The following is a 19,486-nucleotide window of genomic DNA, read 5'->3' as shown; positions in this document are numbered from 1 at the left end:
TCACACCCCTGAACACTACAGGCAATTTAGCATGGCCAATCCACCTCGCATGCGCATCTTTGGACTGTGGGAGGAAACCGGAGCACCCGGAGGAAACCCACGCAGACACGGGGAGAGTGTGCAAACTCCACACAGACAGTTGCCCGAGGCTGGAATCGAACCCGGATTCCTGGTGCTGTGAGGCTGCAGTGCTAACCACTGAGCCACCGTGCCACCCCAAAGTTGAGGCACCGCTGGGATCTGAACCCAGGATCACCTGCTTACCCGGACGTGACAGCTGATAAAAAATGAAGCAAATAAAAGTACAGATGCAGCATAATGAGGACTGTAAATTATAAAATCCTTAGTGATTACCCTAAGAGTTATCAGAACTCCATTTCAAGAGGAGCAGTAGCATTCACCCTCCCTGGTGCCCTGGATGCCTGACTGTGCCTTTCTTTCTCCTTCTTAGAGTTGCAAAATAAAGAACTGTATCAAGAGAAGTGTTCTTGGGGTACCAAAACTCATAGGACTGAGGTGACTCTCATCTTAAGGCAGCTTATCCATGAGCTGGAGCTGCTATTGGTGTTGAATTTGAATCTGGTACCTGGACACTTTGTTATCTTTCAGGAAGATCAGATGACTTGTCTTGAGAAATGGCCAGCTCCTGTATGGTACCTCCATTCTGATGGATTCTACTTCTCTTATGATTGTCAATCAGCAGGATAGTTTTAAGCAGAACCACATGCATCAGTAAATGTTAAAAAAAGGATTGCTGAACCATATAATTAACTAAACAGCTCCCTATCAATGTCCTGATTGTTTATTTGTTCAACAGTAGCATTTTAATTACCACTTTATTGTTGATGCCCCTAAAGATATTGGCAGCATCCAGCCGTTAATGCAGACTGTCTGGCTCACTTTTAATGGACTGGAGGGTAGCTCATGTAATCCCACGATTTAAAAAAGTAAGCTGAGAGAAAACAATTATAGATCAGCTAACCTGACATCATTATTAAAGAAAATGCAAGAGTCCATTATGAACTATTTAATTGCATAGCACGGACAACAGTGATAAGGTTGGACAGACTCAGCATGGATTTACAAAGGGGAAATCCTGCTTGACAAATCCATTGGAATTTTTCCAGGATATAATTCATAAAGTTTATTAGGGAGAGTCATTGGAAATAGTTTACCTGAACTTTCAGAAGGTTTTCAATAAGGTTCCACATAAGAGATAAGTATGTAAAATTAAACCAAGTGGGAATTGGGATAGTATACTACCATAGAGAGAGAGAATTGGCAGGCAGACAGGAAACAAAGAGAAGAATAAATGGGTCTATTTCTGAGCAGCAGCCAGTGACTATTGATGTATCATAGTACCAAGAGACTGTAAGGTGTAGGAGCAGAAATAGGCCATTCAGTCATTGAGTCTGCTCTGCCATTGGGTCAAGCTTAATATGTTTCATAATCCCAGTCTCCTGTCTTCTTCCCATAACCTTTCATTGCCTAACTAATCAAGAACCTATATATCTCTGTCTTAAATACAATCATTGACTTGGCCTTCAGAGCCTTCTGTGGCAATTAGTTCCACAGATGCACCACCTCACCCTTCACTCTGAGACTGAGGCCTTGGGTCTTAGCCTCTCTGACTAGTGGATACATCTTCTCCCCATCTATTCTATTGAGGCGTCAATATTCTGTAATTTTTGGTGAGATCCTGTTATCCTTCTGAACTCCATTGAGTACAAATCCAGAGTTCTTAACCGCTCCTCATATGGTACACTCTTCAATCCAGGAATCATTCTTGTGTACCCTCTCAGGACCCCCTGAAGGCCATCACATCCTCCTTCAGATAGGGGGACAAAACTGCTCACAATTTTTCAAATTTCATCTGACCAGAGTCTTATAAAACCTCAGTAGTACATCCCTGCTCTTGTATTCTAACCCTATTGAAATAAATACTAGCATTTTTTTTGCCTTCCTAAGCATCAACGAAATCCACATGTTAACGGATCAATGCTTGAACACGAACTATTCACAAACTATATTAGTGATTTAGATCAGTGAGCTGAATGCAAAATTCCAAGTTTGCACCTGACACAAAGTTGGGTGGGATGGTGAGCTGTGAGAAAGTTGTAGAGACGCTCCAGTGTGATTTGGAGAAGTTGGCCAAGTGAGCAAATGCATGGTGAATAAATGTGATGTTATTCACTTAGGCAGCAAAAAAAAGGAAGGCAGACGTTTATCTGATTGACAACAGACTGAGAAATCATCAATGATGAGACCTGGGAGCCGTTGTAGAACAGCCGCTGAAAGTAAGCATGCAGGTGTGGCAAGTAGTGAAGAAGGCAAATGATATGTTGGCCTTTACAGTTTGAGTGCAGGAGAAGGGAGGTCTTGCTGCAGTTGACAGGGCCTTTGTGAGACCACACCTGGAGTAATGTGTGAAGTTTTAGGCTCCTTATCTGTGGAAGGTTGTTGTGGCTATGTAGGAAGTGTAACTAGTGTTTACCAGGTTGATTCCTGGGAAGGCAGGACAGATACATGAAGAAAAATTAGTTAGGACTATATTCACTACAGTTTAGAACAATGAAGTCATTGGAGGGGAGGGGGGTTTGGATTTCATAGAAATCTAGAATTTGTACAGGACAAGACAGGGTAAATGTAGGAAGGTTTTCAATGACTGGGGAGTCTGGAATCATATTCAGAATCTAAGGATAGTGGGCAAGCCTTCTAGAACCGAGATGAGAAGGCTTTTTTTTCTTTCAGAGAATGGTGGGTCTGTGGAATTCTTTACCACAGAACGTGGTTGAGGCCAAAACATCGAATGTTTTCAAGAAGAAGTTAGACATAGTTCTTAGGTGTGGTGAGTGGTGGAACAGGCTTGAGTGGCAGAATGGCCTATTCCTGTTCCTATTTTCTATATTTCTCTCTTTCCTTGCATTGTCGCAGTTTATTCAATCTTATACTCCATCATATTAACCTGAGTACCACTGTAGCAGAAATTTGAAAGTTTCACTTACAGTTAGTTTGCTCATGAAACTGTTTTGGACAAGTCATGATACTAAAGGAGTTTGGATGTACATTTATATTATTCCCAGCTTATAAACTTACATTTGCTTTGTTTTAAAAAAGTCCAGTAAAGATATTAAAGACTAGCACAATGCAAGAATTGATTTCAGGATTAACAGACTCTAACTCATATTATACAGACAACAACCCAAAAGGCTGTTGGCCAGTTTGCCTAAAGATACCATGAAAAAGGGCATGAGTAACTTTTCCAAAGAGGAATTGTCAAAGAGGATCATTGTGTCTATGTCAGATAAGACCTCAAATAAGGAGGCATCGTCAGGCAAGAAAAAGAGCCATACTATTGACGAACTCGAGGACGAACGCAAGAGTGAGGCCATAGTGGTAGGTCAGCAGTAATGACATGCTATAGGTCCCACCAACACTAATGCTGTTGTCAGCTATGCCAACATTAAAATCTGTAATAGAAGTAAGCTGTTGCACGTGCCCAAAACTGCCCAGCTTTTTGTCATGGCTGTAAAACATATGATACCAAATGGCACTGGGCATGTATTTGCAGGAACCCTGTTTCAAAAGCAAAGCCAGATTCCAGAACAAATGATCAACAAGATGATACAGACCTGAGGAAGATTCTCTTTTCTGAAAGGGTCATGTGTGACCTTGGATTTCTCTGCCTTAGAAGGCAGTGCTGGTGGATTCATTAAATCATTTTAAGGCAGAGATAGATTCTTGTTTGGCAGGGGATTGGGGGTAGACGGGAATGTGGAAACTGAAATAGCAACAAATCAGCCATGATCTTATTAAATGGTGGAACATGTTTCAATTGCTAACTGGGTTACTTCTGTTCCATTTGTTTGTATGTCAACCCACAGCACTGGAGGTAAGGCAAGTGTTAGGAAGGTGCACAATGCAAATAGCTCAATTCAGAGTCAATCAACAAAAGACAAATTTCTGTAGGTGGCCAAGATTTTCACATTGTTAATCCCATAAACGATGCAATTGTTTCAAGGTGAATGGAAGTCTTTACAATCAAGAATATTATATGTCTCAAAAAGACAAGACCACACACACTAAAAGCTGAAATTGACATGCGAGCTATTTGTAACAACATACCATGAACCAACCTGTAAAGCATGTTCTTCAGCAAGTGGTGCTCCATTGTATAGTCTTCAAGAAATCAACTCGTGACATATAATGGATCATCAGTTCCACACACAAGTGCCAATACTCGATTTTCCAAAACTTTCTCTCTTGTAATTAACAACGGCCCAGCAGTGGGTTACAACCAGATCTTGATGAAGTCACAATTTACGAGATTCAAACTACACCCATTACAGCAGGACAGATCACATATGATGCAATCAAAGCTCAACACCCGTACCCAGATGGATTTGGCGTGATCAGCAATTCTGAGGGTGAAGCAACCCCACTTATTCTGAAAGTATAGCGTGCACAGTCAGGAGAAGCTTCAAGCAAAGCTGAACGAGTTGCAGCAAAATATATAATTAGGAAGATCGACGTAGCTCCATCACATATATTTTTAAGAAAGATAGCGCCATAAGGGTATGCCCAGATACAACGCACCTCTCAACCTTTTCAATTAAAAGATGTCCGTACAAAATACCAACACTGGAACAACTAAGTCCTAAATTTTTCAAAGCTTTTGCTGCTTTCTCCTGGATTGTGTTAAGCTTCATGAGTGTTGTTGGAGCTGCACTCATCCAGCCAAATAGAGAGCTATCTATGATACTCCTGACTTGTGACACATAGATGGTGGTCAGAGATAATGGGAACTGCAGATGCGGACTGGCTGTGGGGAATCAGGAGGCGAATTACTTGCCACAGAATGCCAGTTCAGTTTCAGGTCAATGGTAACTTTCAAGTATATCGATAATGGGGATTCAACAATTGTAATGCCATTGAAAATGTATAAGTGATGGTTTGATTCTCACTTGTTGAGGATAGTCATTGCTTGGAACTTATGTGACTTGACTGCTACTTGCCACTTGCAGCTCATGCCTAGGTGTTGTCCAAGCCCTTGCTGCATTTGGCCTGTCTGGTAATTGCTGTTGATGGAATCTTTCCCTGGGCAATTTGGCTGCAACGCTTTGCCACATTACAGCACATGTACTATATAAATGCATGTTTAGTTCAACAGGCATAGGATTTGAAATACACAGATAATATGAAACAATTGATTATGAACAAAACTAAGTTAGTTAGAGGTAGTACATTCAAATGTAATGGATATGTAACTTACACACTGAGCCAAATACACATCAGACAGGGTGCAGTGCTAGAAGTCAGGCAGATAATTCCTCTACAGTAACCAGTCTACTGCAGTAATAATCAAAATAATTGTGGTGAGTGTTTGGGTATAGACAGAGGACTTTTTGGCTGCTGTCCATTAGTAAAAGATATTAGGCTTTCAATATCAATCATTTCTCCAGTGATCTTTGAAAAATAAAAGTCATCTCACTTTGATACTTGCTTTCTGATTTTAAGTGGTTCAGAAGGTCCATTCCTCTGGGACCAACTGTACTACAGCAATGAAACAAAAGGACAAATGAAACAGGAGAGGCATAAATCTGCTTTTCCACCTGATTTGCACAGTGCCTCTTCCCCTGTTTCAATAACTCAGTGGAAATCCCAGTCAACAAATTGGAAATGAAAGTGTGGCATTGGAGATACCCTCCCCTTATTTGTGTGGAGCCTACCCAAAAAATAAATGGTCTTCAAAGGCAAACCAGAGGAAGTCGGGCTAATTGTGATATGTTGTAACCTGACTGCAGAAAGGTTAATAGTCTCAGTTTTAGCCATGACTGCTAATTTCAGTCCTTGAACTTCCTCCCTTTTAGTACTGTGTGGATATATACACCATGAGGACTGCAATGGTTCAAGAAGACAGCTCACCTCCTCAAGGGCAATTATGGATCAGCATTACAGACTGTTCTTGCCTCAGATGATGACATCCCACAAACAACTTTTAAAAAATCGGTACGTTGTAGTAATTCAATTATTCCTGAAAATTACTGGTGGGTGTGATTTTCTTTTTGAAATGGTCAAGTGTTGTTCAATGATCAGTAAATGTTTTGGGGGTTTGTTGGACATTGAGTTCAAGGAGAGCAGGGACAAAGCCAAGGGAAGAAAAATCGCAAATATCAAGGTGAGTTCATGACTGGTAAAATTGATAGTCTTTGAGCAACTTGTGCAGTGAAGATGTAACTGAAAGGCTTTTTGGACATTAAGGGAAACAAAGGATAGTGAGATAATGCAGGCAAGTATTGAAGTAGAAGATTATTTGTGATTTTATTGAATGGTGGAGCGGGGTGAAGGGAAAACTCCTTTTCTTAAAGGTTCTGGGAGACTGTATAAATTAAAATGACTAAACGGCAAGAATGAATTAAAAGTGAATAAAATTCTCCTTTAGTCAAACATAAAAAATGAACTTCTCTAAATGCATGGACAGCACAATTTTATCAATGTCTTGAAGGGAAATATTATTGTTGACCTCTTTACACATGGCTGTCACACGGAGATGGAGAACATTTTGTGTAAAGTTTGAACATAACATCAGTAGATGAGATTAGAAGCAACAGAACTGAATTGAAAATAGCAAGATAAAATAAATGATCTAATGCAAAGAGGATAAGACTCTTTTGTGAATGGAAGATATAATAAATAATTTATTTTATAGAGGATAAACTTCTGCTGTGAATGGATTGCTTAGAGCAATTTAGGAAATTAAGGGAAGAGATAGCAGAGATACTATTCTACATATTTAATCATTTGTTAACGAAAGATGTAATGCCAGTGGACTGGTACAGAATGAAGACTTTTTCTTAGTTTGTATGAGATATAGGTCAGGGGTCTGTGGAACCATCAGTCTGTTACTTGTAGAATAATGGAATCACTATTGAAGACTAACATAGAAAAAAAGCACAGAAACCAAAACCATAATAGTGAGTATTCCACTTGTATTTCAAAAGGGACACCTTTTTTAACCAACCTCATTTCACTCTTTGTTGAGCTAACAGGGAGAGTAAACGGGAATAGATTATTAGGTTTAGTATCTAAATTTCTGAAAAAGAAACTTGAGTAAGGTACCACTTAATACACTAAAAAGACGATCAGAGCATTTGAAGTTGAAAGCTGCAAAGCAAAGAGTGGATGGAAAGAGCAGCTTTTTAGAGGGGTATCAGATGGGAAATGGGTGTGGTGGGGAACAAGGATCAAGGGTTGGACCACTGCTATTTGCAATTTATGGTAACTCTTTAGATGGTGAAAAGCAAAATTTCTGGATGTAAATTAGTGTGAATAGTCAATACTGACCAACATTGACTGCAACAAATTACAAGAAGAAATGTGCAGAATGGGCATGTAATTTGTGAATGAGTTTAAACACGCATGAGTGTGAAGTATTACATTTTATTCAGGAAAGTAAAAGATCAGATATTACTCGGAAAATAAGGAACTAAATAAGAGAGAGTAACAAATACAAACACACGTACAGGTGTAAGCACAAATGCAGGAATCACTAAAAGGAGCAAGAAATTTGATTAATTATGCCATTGAAAAATGATAGGTGTTTATTTCAAGAAATAAGTAAGGAGATACGCTACGTTAAATTTGCATTAAATTTTGGTTACATCAAGAGGCCTGGACATTGTATGTTAAGGGGGATCTGGAGGAAACGGAAAGAGTTCAAATCAGGGATAACAGTGATGCAAACAGCTCAAAACTATGAGGGATGAGTGATAATGGGAACTGCAGATGCTGGAGAATCCAAGATAATAAAATGTGAGGCTGGATGAACACAGCAGGCCCAGCAGCATCTCAGGAGCACAAAAGCTGATGTTTCAGGCCTAGACCCTTCATCAGAGAGGGGGATGGGGTGAGGGTTCTGGAATAAATAGGGAGAGAGGGGGAGGCGGACCGAAGATGGAGAGAAAAGAAGATAGGTGGAGAGGAGAGTACAGGTGGAGAGGTAGGGAGGGGTAGGTCAGTCCAGGGAAGACGGACAGGTCAAGGAGGTGGGATGAGGTTAGTAGGTAGGAGATGGAGGTGCGGCTTGGGGTGGAAGGAAGGGATGGGTGAGGAAGAACAGGTTAGGGAGGCAGAGACAGGTTGGACTGGTTTTGGGATTCAGTGGGTGGAGGGGAAGAGCTGGGCTGGTTGTGTGGTGCAGTGGGGGGAGGGTACGAACTGGGCTGGTTTTGGGATGTGGTGGGGGAAGGGGAGATTTTGAAGGTGGTGAAGTCCACATTGATACCATAGGGCTGCAGGGTTCCCAAGCGGAATATGAGTTGCTGTTCCTGCAACCTTCGAGTGGCATCATTGTGGCACTGCAGGAGGCCCATGAGGTCATGCTTTTGAAATGGACGAACAGGCTATGTTTCCGTAAAAAGAGAAGACTGAGGGGTGACCTAAAAGAAGTTTTTAACAATATGTTAACATTTTTCAAAGAACACATAATGTTCCACTTCAGAGGGACAAACAAAAATATTGAGTGTTGATATAAAATAAACACAAAAATTCAATAGGGAAATCAGAAGAAACGATTTTGTTGAGAAATTAGTGAGAACTTGGAAGTTGCTACCGTGGGGAATACTTGAAAAAAACAGTGCAGAATAATGTCTTGCAGCAGATGTGCTATATACCTGTAAGTCACTTGTTCATGATGATCTCACGATATTCTGGCCTGTGACCTAAAGGTATGAAGCTTGCACTCTCCATCTTCCCGAACTCTGGTTGCAGCATGAGACGCTGAGGGGAGTAAGGTGCACTACATCTGAATTGCTTAGCTCAAGCCCAGATACACAAGTGCCTGCGATGATCGTATTCTTATGTAAATGCCATGTGCTTTAATAAAGGTTCATTACATTCTTTAGTAGTATATGACTCACATCTCATCCTTGTGTTACAGAAGCCAACATACTGATCACAGTGCAATGGTGGCAAATTATCAGTAGATCACAACACATCATGTCATGATGATAAATCATGCAAAACAGTGTAGATTCATTTAAGGGGAAGCTGCATAGGCACATGAAGGAGAACAGAATAGAGGGTGATGTTAGTTAGATGAGGAAGGATGGGAGGAAACTCACATGGAGCATAATGGATGTAGACTGTTTGGGCTGAATAGCCTTTCTGGTCCATATATGGACTGTAACTTTTGATACATGTGGAGTTACTTTAATAGGCTGCTGCAAGGAAGAAAGTGTTGATTTACGTTTTTTGTATCTTTATACATATTTGTTATATTAATGTAAGAGGTGCAAAATTTTGAAAATAAAAGTTTTACATGTGGAGTGAACTAATTTAATTAAATTGTTCTTTAATTAAATTATAATAAATAAATTTTGCTCCATTCTTAAATCAGTAAAGCTGAAAATAAATGCTGATCTTATGCATTTTCCTCATTACCATTTTAACTTCGCTATTACAAAACACTGAGTTAAATTAATTGATTGGTATTTTGCATTTAAGTTTAAATAAATAATGCATCCACTAAGGTAAGCCTTTTACTATGATGCCTATTTTATGTTGATTTCAAGCCAAAACTGGAAAGAGAAATTAGCTGCATCAATGTGTAACAGATAGTCTGAAAACCTGAGTTTGTCAGGAGATTAATAATGCAGTTGCTTTGTTGTACTAATGTGTTATTTCAGTGACCCAAAATAAATTAAGTAATAATAATTCGATGAAAACTACTTTTAGTGATTATTTCTAATAAACCTTATCTGTCTTGATGTGTTCAGGGCACATTTCACTCAGCAGATTTTGGACAGATCAATGATATCATTGCATCTGCCTGGTGTAGTAGCCGGCCATTATAATGTTACTGAGGAGAACCAGAACAAGCCTAAGTCACAGCACTAGTGAAAGACTCCACAACTTGTAATACTTTCTGAAGAAGCTTATTGTAACATTTTTAGGCTTACTATCAACTTCCTGATAAATCCATTAAAAGTTGAGTCTATTTTGTGTTTACTGTAAATTAGGGTACTGCTTCAACAACAGCGCAAAAAGTAAATGAAATCTCCAGAACTACCAAGTTCTGCATGAAGAGGTTTTCCTTTGCCTGTATCTCTGGAGAACAATGTATTATAGCACTAATTGTAACTGGTGCAACCAGGATTTGAAGCAGTGCCTTTATTGGTCATCACTGGGTTGAGTGCTCACTCAAAACAGATGCCAGAAATTAACAATAAGGCTTTCAGAGTGGGTTGAATTATCATAAATGTGATTGTAGTTAGTTTTGGTTGCAGTGCATATTATGAAATGTAAAAGTTATGTCTGGACTGAAGTGCAATCATGTACAAATGTTCTCTTGGTTTGCCATTGTCACCAATGAGACACACACACACACACACACACACTGCAGGTAGCCACTTTCGAGACACTTCAGAAAAGACCTTGTGTTGAACACATTGCTACATAATACACATAAAACATGGTGTTAGGCAAGGAGCTGAGACTACATGCTGAAAAAAAGCACAGCTATTGATGGACAGGCACAGGAAGTTTAGAACTATGCAAGATACCCCTAAAAGAAACTGCAGGAAGAATAACAAATCAAGTCAGAATTGAAACACTGATTTACTGAAAATGACTGCACTGTTTTCTCTATCAGCTGCAGTTGAAATGAAAAATGGTATTAAGTAAAACTGAGATATGAAAGTGTGGAGCTGGATGAACGCAGCAGGTCAAGCAGCATCTTAGGAGCACAAAAGCTGACATTTCGGGCCTAGACCCTTCATCAGAAAAGTTTTTCCAAGCTCAGTTGCAAAATTATGAAATAACAACAGATTTGTTCAGCAAGCCAGGGCAGTTATGAGTCACTGCACTTTTATCAATTTTGGGAAGAGACTGAAAAACAGAAGAAGCAGATTGCAGACAACGTGAAAGCCATGAATATATGCTTTGAGCCCCAAGTGAAAGGTACCTATCAGTAGTCCATGTTCAATATTATGTATTCAAACAAGTCTCTCATCATTCACCTGTGAGATTCTCATCTCATCACTCAAATCTTGGGTGGAAAATTGGACCTTTCATCTCAACATTGAGAATCTCATTTTCGTGATTGTGCCATATTTTCCCACTGATTCACCATTGCACATGGCATTCAGGGCTGGGAATTCACATTCCTCAGTGTTTCAAATGCCAAACTATTTTGCAAGTAAGCATTTAGCTAGGTAGCAGACAAACCAACCTATGGCAATTACATAGAGAGACAATTACAAGAGTATATTGGATGAAGAGTCAAATAATTCAATCAACATCTCAGAGCAATTTTGAAATGTCAAATCTAAAGGAAAAAAATGTTTTATAACTATTGCTATGAAGACAGCAAAACGAGAGCATCAAATGAATGTAAAGTATCAGATAGACACTGGTGATCTCTGCAAAATTTTAGGCTTTGTCTACCTGCAGAAAGTTTCACCAGATCGCAATCCAAAAGGAAAACTCTTGAAGATAATATTGAGGCTCTGTGATAGAACAATGCTCACCATGAGAGGACAAATTAGTCTAAGGGCTCAATGTGATGACAAATCTGAAAATCTGGAATTACAAATGTTAGACAAGAAGCTAAAACTACTCAAAAGAAGGAATTTAGACTGACAATTCTAAATCGTCCAGAAGAGATCTGAAATGTTTTGCAGGCCACATGGACTGATAAACAGATGAACAACCAGTGCAAGACAAGAATGCCCATCTACAAGATTATAAAAGTTTCTAAGACAACAGTGCAAATTAGCAGTCAGCCGAGAAGTTTTTGAAACTGCACCAGAGAGCAACTCATTCCAATCAGCAGATATTGAAGAAAATTCTGACATGTATATTTATCATCACAAGACCCAAACACATTAAAGATGCTATACTTGTAAATAAATGGACAAAACTGGGACAAACTCAGTCACAAGCAGTTGCTGATGCCGATGACCAGCTAGTTTTAGAATGTACAATTTAGGTCAGGAGAAGAAGACCTCCACATGGAGGACAAGACCTCTACTCCAGAACAAGGTTGCCATACCAGGAGACCACCAGCTGGTCTGAGACCACTACTTCTCCTCTTTCAGGTGCCTTGGCCTAGCTTGCGAATCTGGTCTGGGACAGTCAGCCTGGGATTTGCTCCTTGCTCGCCTTGATTGGGTACTCTCCTTGACTAACTTTGTTCAAACATGGGTGGTTCATCCTCCTCAACAAGTCCTTCTCTTTAGCCAGAGTAAATTTTTGCTGCAAGCTCTGCGATTTCTGTTTAAAAACCTGCCACTGTTCATCCACTGTCTTTCTTCTTTGTTTATTGTCCAGCCTATTTTAGACAACTTTTTCTTCATATCTCTGTAATTGCCCTCATTTCAGTTGTGGACTTTAGCCTGACTCCTGAATTGTTCTCCCTCAAACCAAATTTGAAATTCTATTGAACTTATGATTGCTACTCTCTAGAAGATACTTATCTATAAGATCTCTTTCTATCCTCCCTCGTTATGTGTGTGCAGAGAGAAAGAGCATGAAATTTAAATATGATTTGGTTGTGAGACAAGGGTGTATCATGATGAGGGAGAGAGAAGTGAGGACGTAAGAGACCTGAGTGAGGCTGCGAGTGGGGAGTGAGGAGATGAGAAAGCAAGAGGGAGAAATACGATGTGGAGGGGGCAGAGTGAGAATGTGAAGGAGGAGAGCGAGGATGGGGGAGGTGAGAGTGAGGACATGGAAGGCAGGAGTGAAGACATGGGGTGGGAGTGATGACTTGGGAAAGAGGAGCTTGGATGTGGACAGGGGAAGTGAAAACTTGGGAGGGGGTTATTGACGACTTGACTGAGGTTGTGTGGACATGGGAGAGTGAGTGAAGACACAGGAAGCAGAAGCCGAGGAAGTGTGTGTGTGGTGGGAGGGGAGAAAAGCGTAGGATATGAGGGAGGAGAGAGAGAAAGCCTGAGAAGGGCTGGGTGGAGAGAGAAAAGTCCCAGGAGGAGAGGCAACACAGAGAAAAGGCCCACAAGAAATGGGGGGAGAGGAAGGAGAAAAAAAGCCTCAGGGGGGAGACTGGTGGGCCCAGAAGGATTTTCCCCTTCCTGCCAGGACATTTCTTCGCATTCCTCCTTGGCCCTTCCCTGCTCACTCTCGCCCATCAGTCCCAGGTGTCCTTTCTTTCACACCTCCACACATTCCCATGTCCTGGCCCAATCCTTTTATCTCCCAATCCCTATTCACAATTACCACCATTACCCAGGCATTAGTGCACATGCACACTAGTAACAACAGGCACTGCCTTTTAATGTATCCCTGAATTGCTCCCAAAGCCTCAGCAGAACCTCCTTCCAGTCCCACACACACTGTTTATAGATATCTATGTGAAACGTTTCCTTCCCAACTCCAGTTCCCCTCTCGCCCAGGAACTGTCCTGAACCTTGGTGTCAGGTAAGCAACACAGCCTTTAGGACTGTATGTCTTTGTTGCAGAGAACTGTATCTATTTCCCAAACTCTGCTTTTTCCTATTGTTATGACTTTTATTCTTTTCATCCCTGACTTTAACGGCCCTTGACCATGGTGCAATGGTCAGTTCACTCATCTGTTTGCAGTCCGTGCTGTTGTCCACACCAGAAGCAAAGCCTCATACATATCAGGAAAGGACACTGGCTTTGACTCCACCAAAGATAACGTCGAGATTGTCATACCTGCTTTACTTGCAGTCATACTCTCCCATCTGCAACTATAAACAAAATTTGATGTAATTAGTCTAAGGGATGTGATTGTCTCTTGAGACAGTATCCAGGTATCTTTTTCGCTCCTTGATGTGTTGCAGTATCTGCTGCTCTGAGCTGATGTTCCTCAGACAGCCAACACTAGCTGCAGATGTGATCATTGTGGATCAGCCCTGTATCTACCAGCTCCTCCATACTACAGCTGCAATGTATTGCCTGCCCAACCACCTCAATTCTGTTTAACTAATTAGTTTTGATGGAATATATTTCTAAAGTGCTTTTCTTCACTACCCTCTTCTGCTGTAATCAGGTCCTGGCAACTTTTCTCTCTTCAGTTCCATTAGCTTGTCAAATGTTTTGTCACTCATGACGGAGACTGTTATAAGATCTTTCCTCCCATTAGCACCCTGTTTATCTATTTTCAGACCACCTACATTCTCCTTCAAATCATTTACGTACATATATTACAAACAACAGGGATTCCAGCACTGATCCCCGTGGAACACCACTGGTCACAGGTTTTCAGTCAGAAAACACCCTTCCACCACTACTTTGTCTTCTATGACCGAGCCAGCCCTGTATCCATCTTACCAGCTTACCGTGGATCCCATGTGACTTTTTTTTAAAAAGTTCATTCACAGCATGAGGATTAAGAGGCAGCCACATTGCTGTGGGTCTAGAGTCATATGTAGGCCAGACCAGGTAAGGATGGCAGTTTTCTTCCCTGAAGGAAATTTGTGAACTAGAAGAGTTTTCCCAACAATTGACAATGAAATTGTGGCCATCATTAGACTCCTAATTCCAAATACTTTTAATTGAATTCAAATTCCAACATCTGCCGAGGTGGGATTTGAACTCAGGTCCCGCCATGTTACCTGGGTCTCTGGATTAATAGTCCAGTGATAATACTCAATCAGGTTTGAGAGATAATACCTTCCCTACACAATGCCTTATCACTAATAAGTCCATTTGCTTCCCAATGTGAGTAAATCCTACCGCTAAGAATCATTATTAATAAATTCCCTATCACTGCTATAAGGCTCATCGGCCTATAATTTCCTGGATTATCTCTATTACCCTTCTTAAATAAAAGAACAACATTGGCAAGTCCATAGTCCTCCGAGACCTCTCCTGTGACCAAAAAAAGGATACAACGATTTCATACACGATCCCAACAATTTCCTCACCTGCTGTACTCAACATGCTGAAATAGATCCCATCAGTAAGAACCAAAAGAACTGCGAATGCTGTAAATCATGCATTAAAACAAAGTTGCTGGAAAAGCTCAGCAGGTCTGGCAGCATCTGTGGAGGAGAAAACAGTTACTGTTTCGGGTCTGGTGACCCTTCCTCAGCTCTGAGGTTAGGGGTCACCAGACCCAAAACATAACTTTTCTCCTCCACAGATGCTGCCAGACCTGCTGAGCTTTTCCAGCAACTTTGTTTTAGACCCCAATCAGTACCTGGGGACATGTCTACATTGATGCTTTTCAGAACACCCCATACCAAATCCTTTTCTATATTCACATGTCCAGAATATCAACAGATCTTTCCCTAGATTCACCATCAACCATATCCTTCTCCTTTGTGAATACTGATGCAAAGTATTCAGTAAGGACCTAACACATTTCCTCCTGCTCCACACAAATTCCCTCCTTTGTTCTTGAGTGGACCTACCCCTTTACTAGCTACCCTCCTCCTCCTCCTTCTTATATATTTATAAAATACATTGGGATTTTCCATAATTCAGTTTGCCAAAGTATTTTCTTGGCCCTTTTAGACCTACTAATGCCTTGTTCGAGTTCATTCCTGCTTTCTTTGTATTCTTTGAGGCATCTGTCGGTCTTCAGTTTCCTAAACCATACATGTGTCTCCATTTGCTTTTTGACTAAGCTTTCAATTTTGCTTGTCATCAAAGGTCACTGAATCTTGCCATTCTTATCCTTCATTTTCACAGGAATGTGTGGTCCTGTACTCTGATCAATTGGCCTTTCAAAGGTTCCCAAATGCCACATGTGGATTTACCCTCAAACAGCTGTCCCCAATCTACATTTCCTCGTTCTTACCTAATATTATGATGGTTAGCCTTCCCCCAGTTCAATGCTTTCACCTGAGGACTACTCCATGTCAAGCTTAAAACTTACAAAATTATGGTCACTGTTTCTGAAATGGCCCCCCATTGAAAATTTGATCCCCTGACCAGGCTAATTCCCCAATACCAGGTCTAGTACAGCCCCTTCCATATAGTTAGACTATTTACATATTATTGCAAAACAAAACACTGTCCTGGACCCACCTAACAAATTCTTCCCCCATACAAGCCCCTGGCTCTAAGCCACTTCCAGTAAATATAGGGGGAAGTTAAAATCATCCACCACAACAACCCTGTTCACATTTTTCCATAATCTGTTCCTCTATCATCCACTGGCTGTCATGATGCCTGTAATACAATCCTAACAAAGTGAATCCATCCTTCTTATTCATGAGCTCTAACCATATGGTTTAGTTAGATGAACCCTTGTGATTGTTCTGCAACTTTATATAAGTTTTTGTTGACCTAATTCAGCTGTTTATTGTTAAAACATCAAATTGATTCTGCTTAATTCAACGACTACCCACTTAAAAAAAAATACACAGTGCTTGCTTTTGCTCAAATTCATTGTTATAATTCCACTTTGTCTCTTAGCTTTAAGAATGCATGTGTATTCAGGAAACATTAGATCTTATTGGCTTGCCAGAAGTGTTTACATGTTGCTTATCATGATGCTGAAATGAAAAATGTAATAATGCAGAGATGAACCCAAAAGAACAACAGAAGTAGAACAAAGACAACAACTTTAAAATTACAGCAAACAACACATCTTAGAAATGAAAATAAGTCCTTTGCATTACTAGTAATTTTCCTTCCTGTTCATACTGACAGTCATTCACCTGCATTTGGATAACCTGCTACTGGAGGCTGCCAGTTACAACCTCTTGCCATGTTATGCTGTGGATGTTGGGGTATAGCAAGCCCCTCAGAAAGGTAGAGTGGTGGGGCATCTTTGAAAGCAGCATCCTAATAGCTGACATTTCGGGCCTAGGCCCTTCATCAGAAATGATTTCTGATGAAGGGTCTAGGCCCGAAACATCAGCTTTTGTGCTCCTAAGATGCTGCTTGGCCTGCTGTGTTCATCCAGCTCCACACCTTGTTATCTCGGATTCTCCAGCATGTGCAGTTCCTATTATCTCTGATCCTAATAGCTGTTGCTTGCTTATGACACTACATACCTTCAAGAGCCATTCTTCATGTATAAACCTATAGGTACTAAATGTTGATAGACTACTTGATCTGGCTGAGAAAGGTATATTCCACACAGATGTATTATGTGTTGATGAATCTTAACCACTTAGAATGCTTGGTTGTTTGATCTAGGGGCATGATTCTAGGAACTTTGTGGCACAGTGCTACTGTCCCTACCTCTGGTCCAGGAGGCTTGGGTTTAAGTCCCACCTAATCCAGAGTTGTGTCGTGATATGTCTGAGCAGTTTAATTAAAAATAACTGACCCCTAGCTGATATTGCATTTTCTTTTGCATAATTCAAAGGCACTGATCCCAATTAACTTGCTCCCCTCTCTGCCCTTGATGCAATGTAGCCTCTGCGTCTAACCTGGAACCAAGCGTCCCTATATCTTGAATATTATACCACATTCTGCTCAAATCTACAGATATATCTTGTATTTGCATGTTTTGCTAGAGTTTGTTTGCGTTCAAACCAATGTGCATCATGATTGGAACATTATCGGCAAATCTTTGAAGTTGGTGTACATTTAACTTTGTGAAACAGATTTTAAAGCCCTCTCTTTTCACACTGAAACAAATTTCAGACAAAGTTATTGTAAAAATCAAGTTTCTGCTTCACTTTCAGTGAAGCTATGATACTGAGAGCAGAAACCTGAAACAGAATTTTGGAACTATGTTTTTGCTTCATTTGCTCACCCTGATATTGTGTTTCATAGCCCTACAATTCTTAATATAAGACAAATTTCTCTCACATTCCAATATAAAATTCCTTTAGTTATACTTGTATCCATGAAATTAAGCCTGAACCTATTGTTGGAAATCAACCTTAAATTGTAGCAATGAAATGGTACAATTTTAGCTTCACTGCATATAGGAAGAAAGGAGGATACAGATGCCTTAGTTTTATGAAGGTCAGAAGCAGAGTGTATTGTCAGGAGCAGGTAAAAAAAATCCTCAAGTTTATAAACACAATAGTGTGTTTGTGTGCTAACCCTGAGTTTTACTGTTTTTACTTCATGAGGTGAAGAGTTCAGGGTTTTAATGAGCTGATTTAAGTTGTGTGCCTATTACTTTATCTTTTAGCAATGAGTAGTTTCTACATTCCATACCTGTGACTCGAAGTCTATCAGCACCGACCACCACCTCATTCTCGTCTGCAGAAAATAGCATTCTGCCTGTGTTCGAGTTGACTTCAAAATGTTTTCCATGAGCTTGCACTGTACTGGGACCTTGAGCCAAAAGATAAACAATACCAAAATATAAGGAGGTTGTGAAATATGAAGTATTCCAAGAGGGAGAAAAGAAAATCAATATCAAATCACCTGTGAAAATGCTTCAAGAATGTTATCGATGTACTTTGAAAACAAAAGGCAAAGCTTTCAGAGTAAATATTTTGAAAACTTTCCATTCTCTTCTTGTCTCTTGGATGTTGCAAACAAATGGACTAGAAGCTTCAATTTTCAATGGTGACCTTAATTGCATTCTTGAGAAAAGAGTCATAAAGTGGCAATGGAAAATGTTCTGTAACAGTTTTATAATCAGCGAAAGAACAACTCTTACTCCAGTGTACATTAAAACAGAAGACAAGATGGACAGCGTGTTAGAAATGGGGATTTGATAATCAGCAAATACAGAAAAAGGACAAACACCAAACATTATCAAAACATTTCTCTACGTTAATAATTATTCCATACATCTACCAATACATTTTCTGTCTCCACCTTACTGTAAAGATGGAACTTCACTTTCCCAATTATTCTTTGCAAACCACTCTGTTTTGTTTAAAATTACTTTTACCTGGGTTTCTACATTGTTTTTTTAAATTTTGTGGCATCTGCCTAACTGTGTGAAGTGTTAGGATTCCAATCTGGTATGCTACAGATGGCAGATGTTATACTGGAGTTTCTGGTTCTTTTACTTGTGAGTTTATGATCTCTGCCATCTCAGCAAAACTAATGGCAGAGCCCCTCAGGCTGTTACATTCAAAATAAAATTAGTAGGACACCCTGAGGGGAAGACTGCCAGCTTATTGGCTTGCCAAGAAAAATAAAAAGTTAGTAGCAAAAACTGTCCGGTATATTTTCCCCTCTCCCCATCAATGATTTATTTCTGTGACATTAGGATGGCCTGACTCGAAGCAGAATTCGCAGCTGTTTTAAACCAGCATCACTGACAAACAAAAAAAAAAGTTGAACTTGCTAAAGTTTAGCCGTCGTGCGCCAGAATGAACAGTTATGATTGGATGAATCTGATTTTTAATATTCTGCCCAACATTCGGTGTTGTCGTGATAATTTCACTAGATTAGTATATCAGAACTCAGGCTGATGGTCTTGGGACATGTGCTCGCATTGCTCCATGGCAGATGGTGCAATCTGATCTCAGTAAAAGCCAGCAGTCATATAATCACTGTTGTTTGCTACAAAACTCATCTGACTCACTACATTGGAGCAAAGAAAAGAGGAATAAGTTGTTTAACC

General features: G+C 40.1%; 1 protein-coding gene across 7 annotated transcripts in view; it reads right to left on the bottom strand.

The window, feature by feature from the left end:
* The window catches only part of LOC125453034 (gamma-sarcoglycan), a 644,680-nt gene that overhangs the window by 98,483 nt on the left and 526,711 nt on the right, over positions 1-19,486 (bottom strand). For all 7 annotated transcript variants that reach the window (XM_048532075.2, XM_048532078.2, XM_048532079.2 and 4 more), the window contains one exon: positions 18,118-18,237. In XM_048532075.2, coding sequence (XP_048388032.1) covers positions 18,118-18,237 — 120 coding nt within the window. The remainder of the gene's footprint in view (positions 1-18,117; positions 18,238-19,486) is intronic.

The sequence above is a fragment of the Stegostoma tigrinum genome, chromosome 6, assembly GCF_030684315.1.
Source record: "Stegostoma tigrinum isolate sSteTig4 chromosome 6, sSteTig4.hap1, whole genome shotgun sequence".
Taxonomy (NCBI): domain Eukaryota; kingdom Metazoa; phylum Chordata; class Chondrichthyes; order Orectolobiformes; family Stegostomatidae; genus Stegostoma; species Stegostoma tigrinum.
The sequence above is the reverse complement of the archived record's forward strand: the minus strand, read 5'-3'. Positions and strand labels throughout refer to the sequence as shown.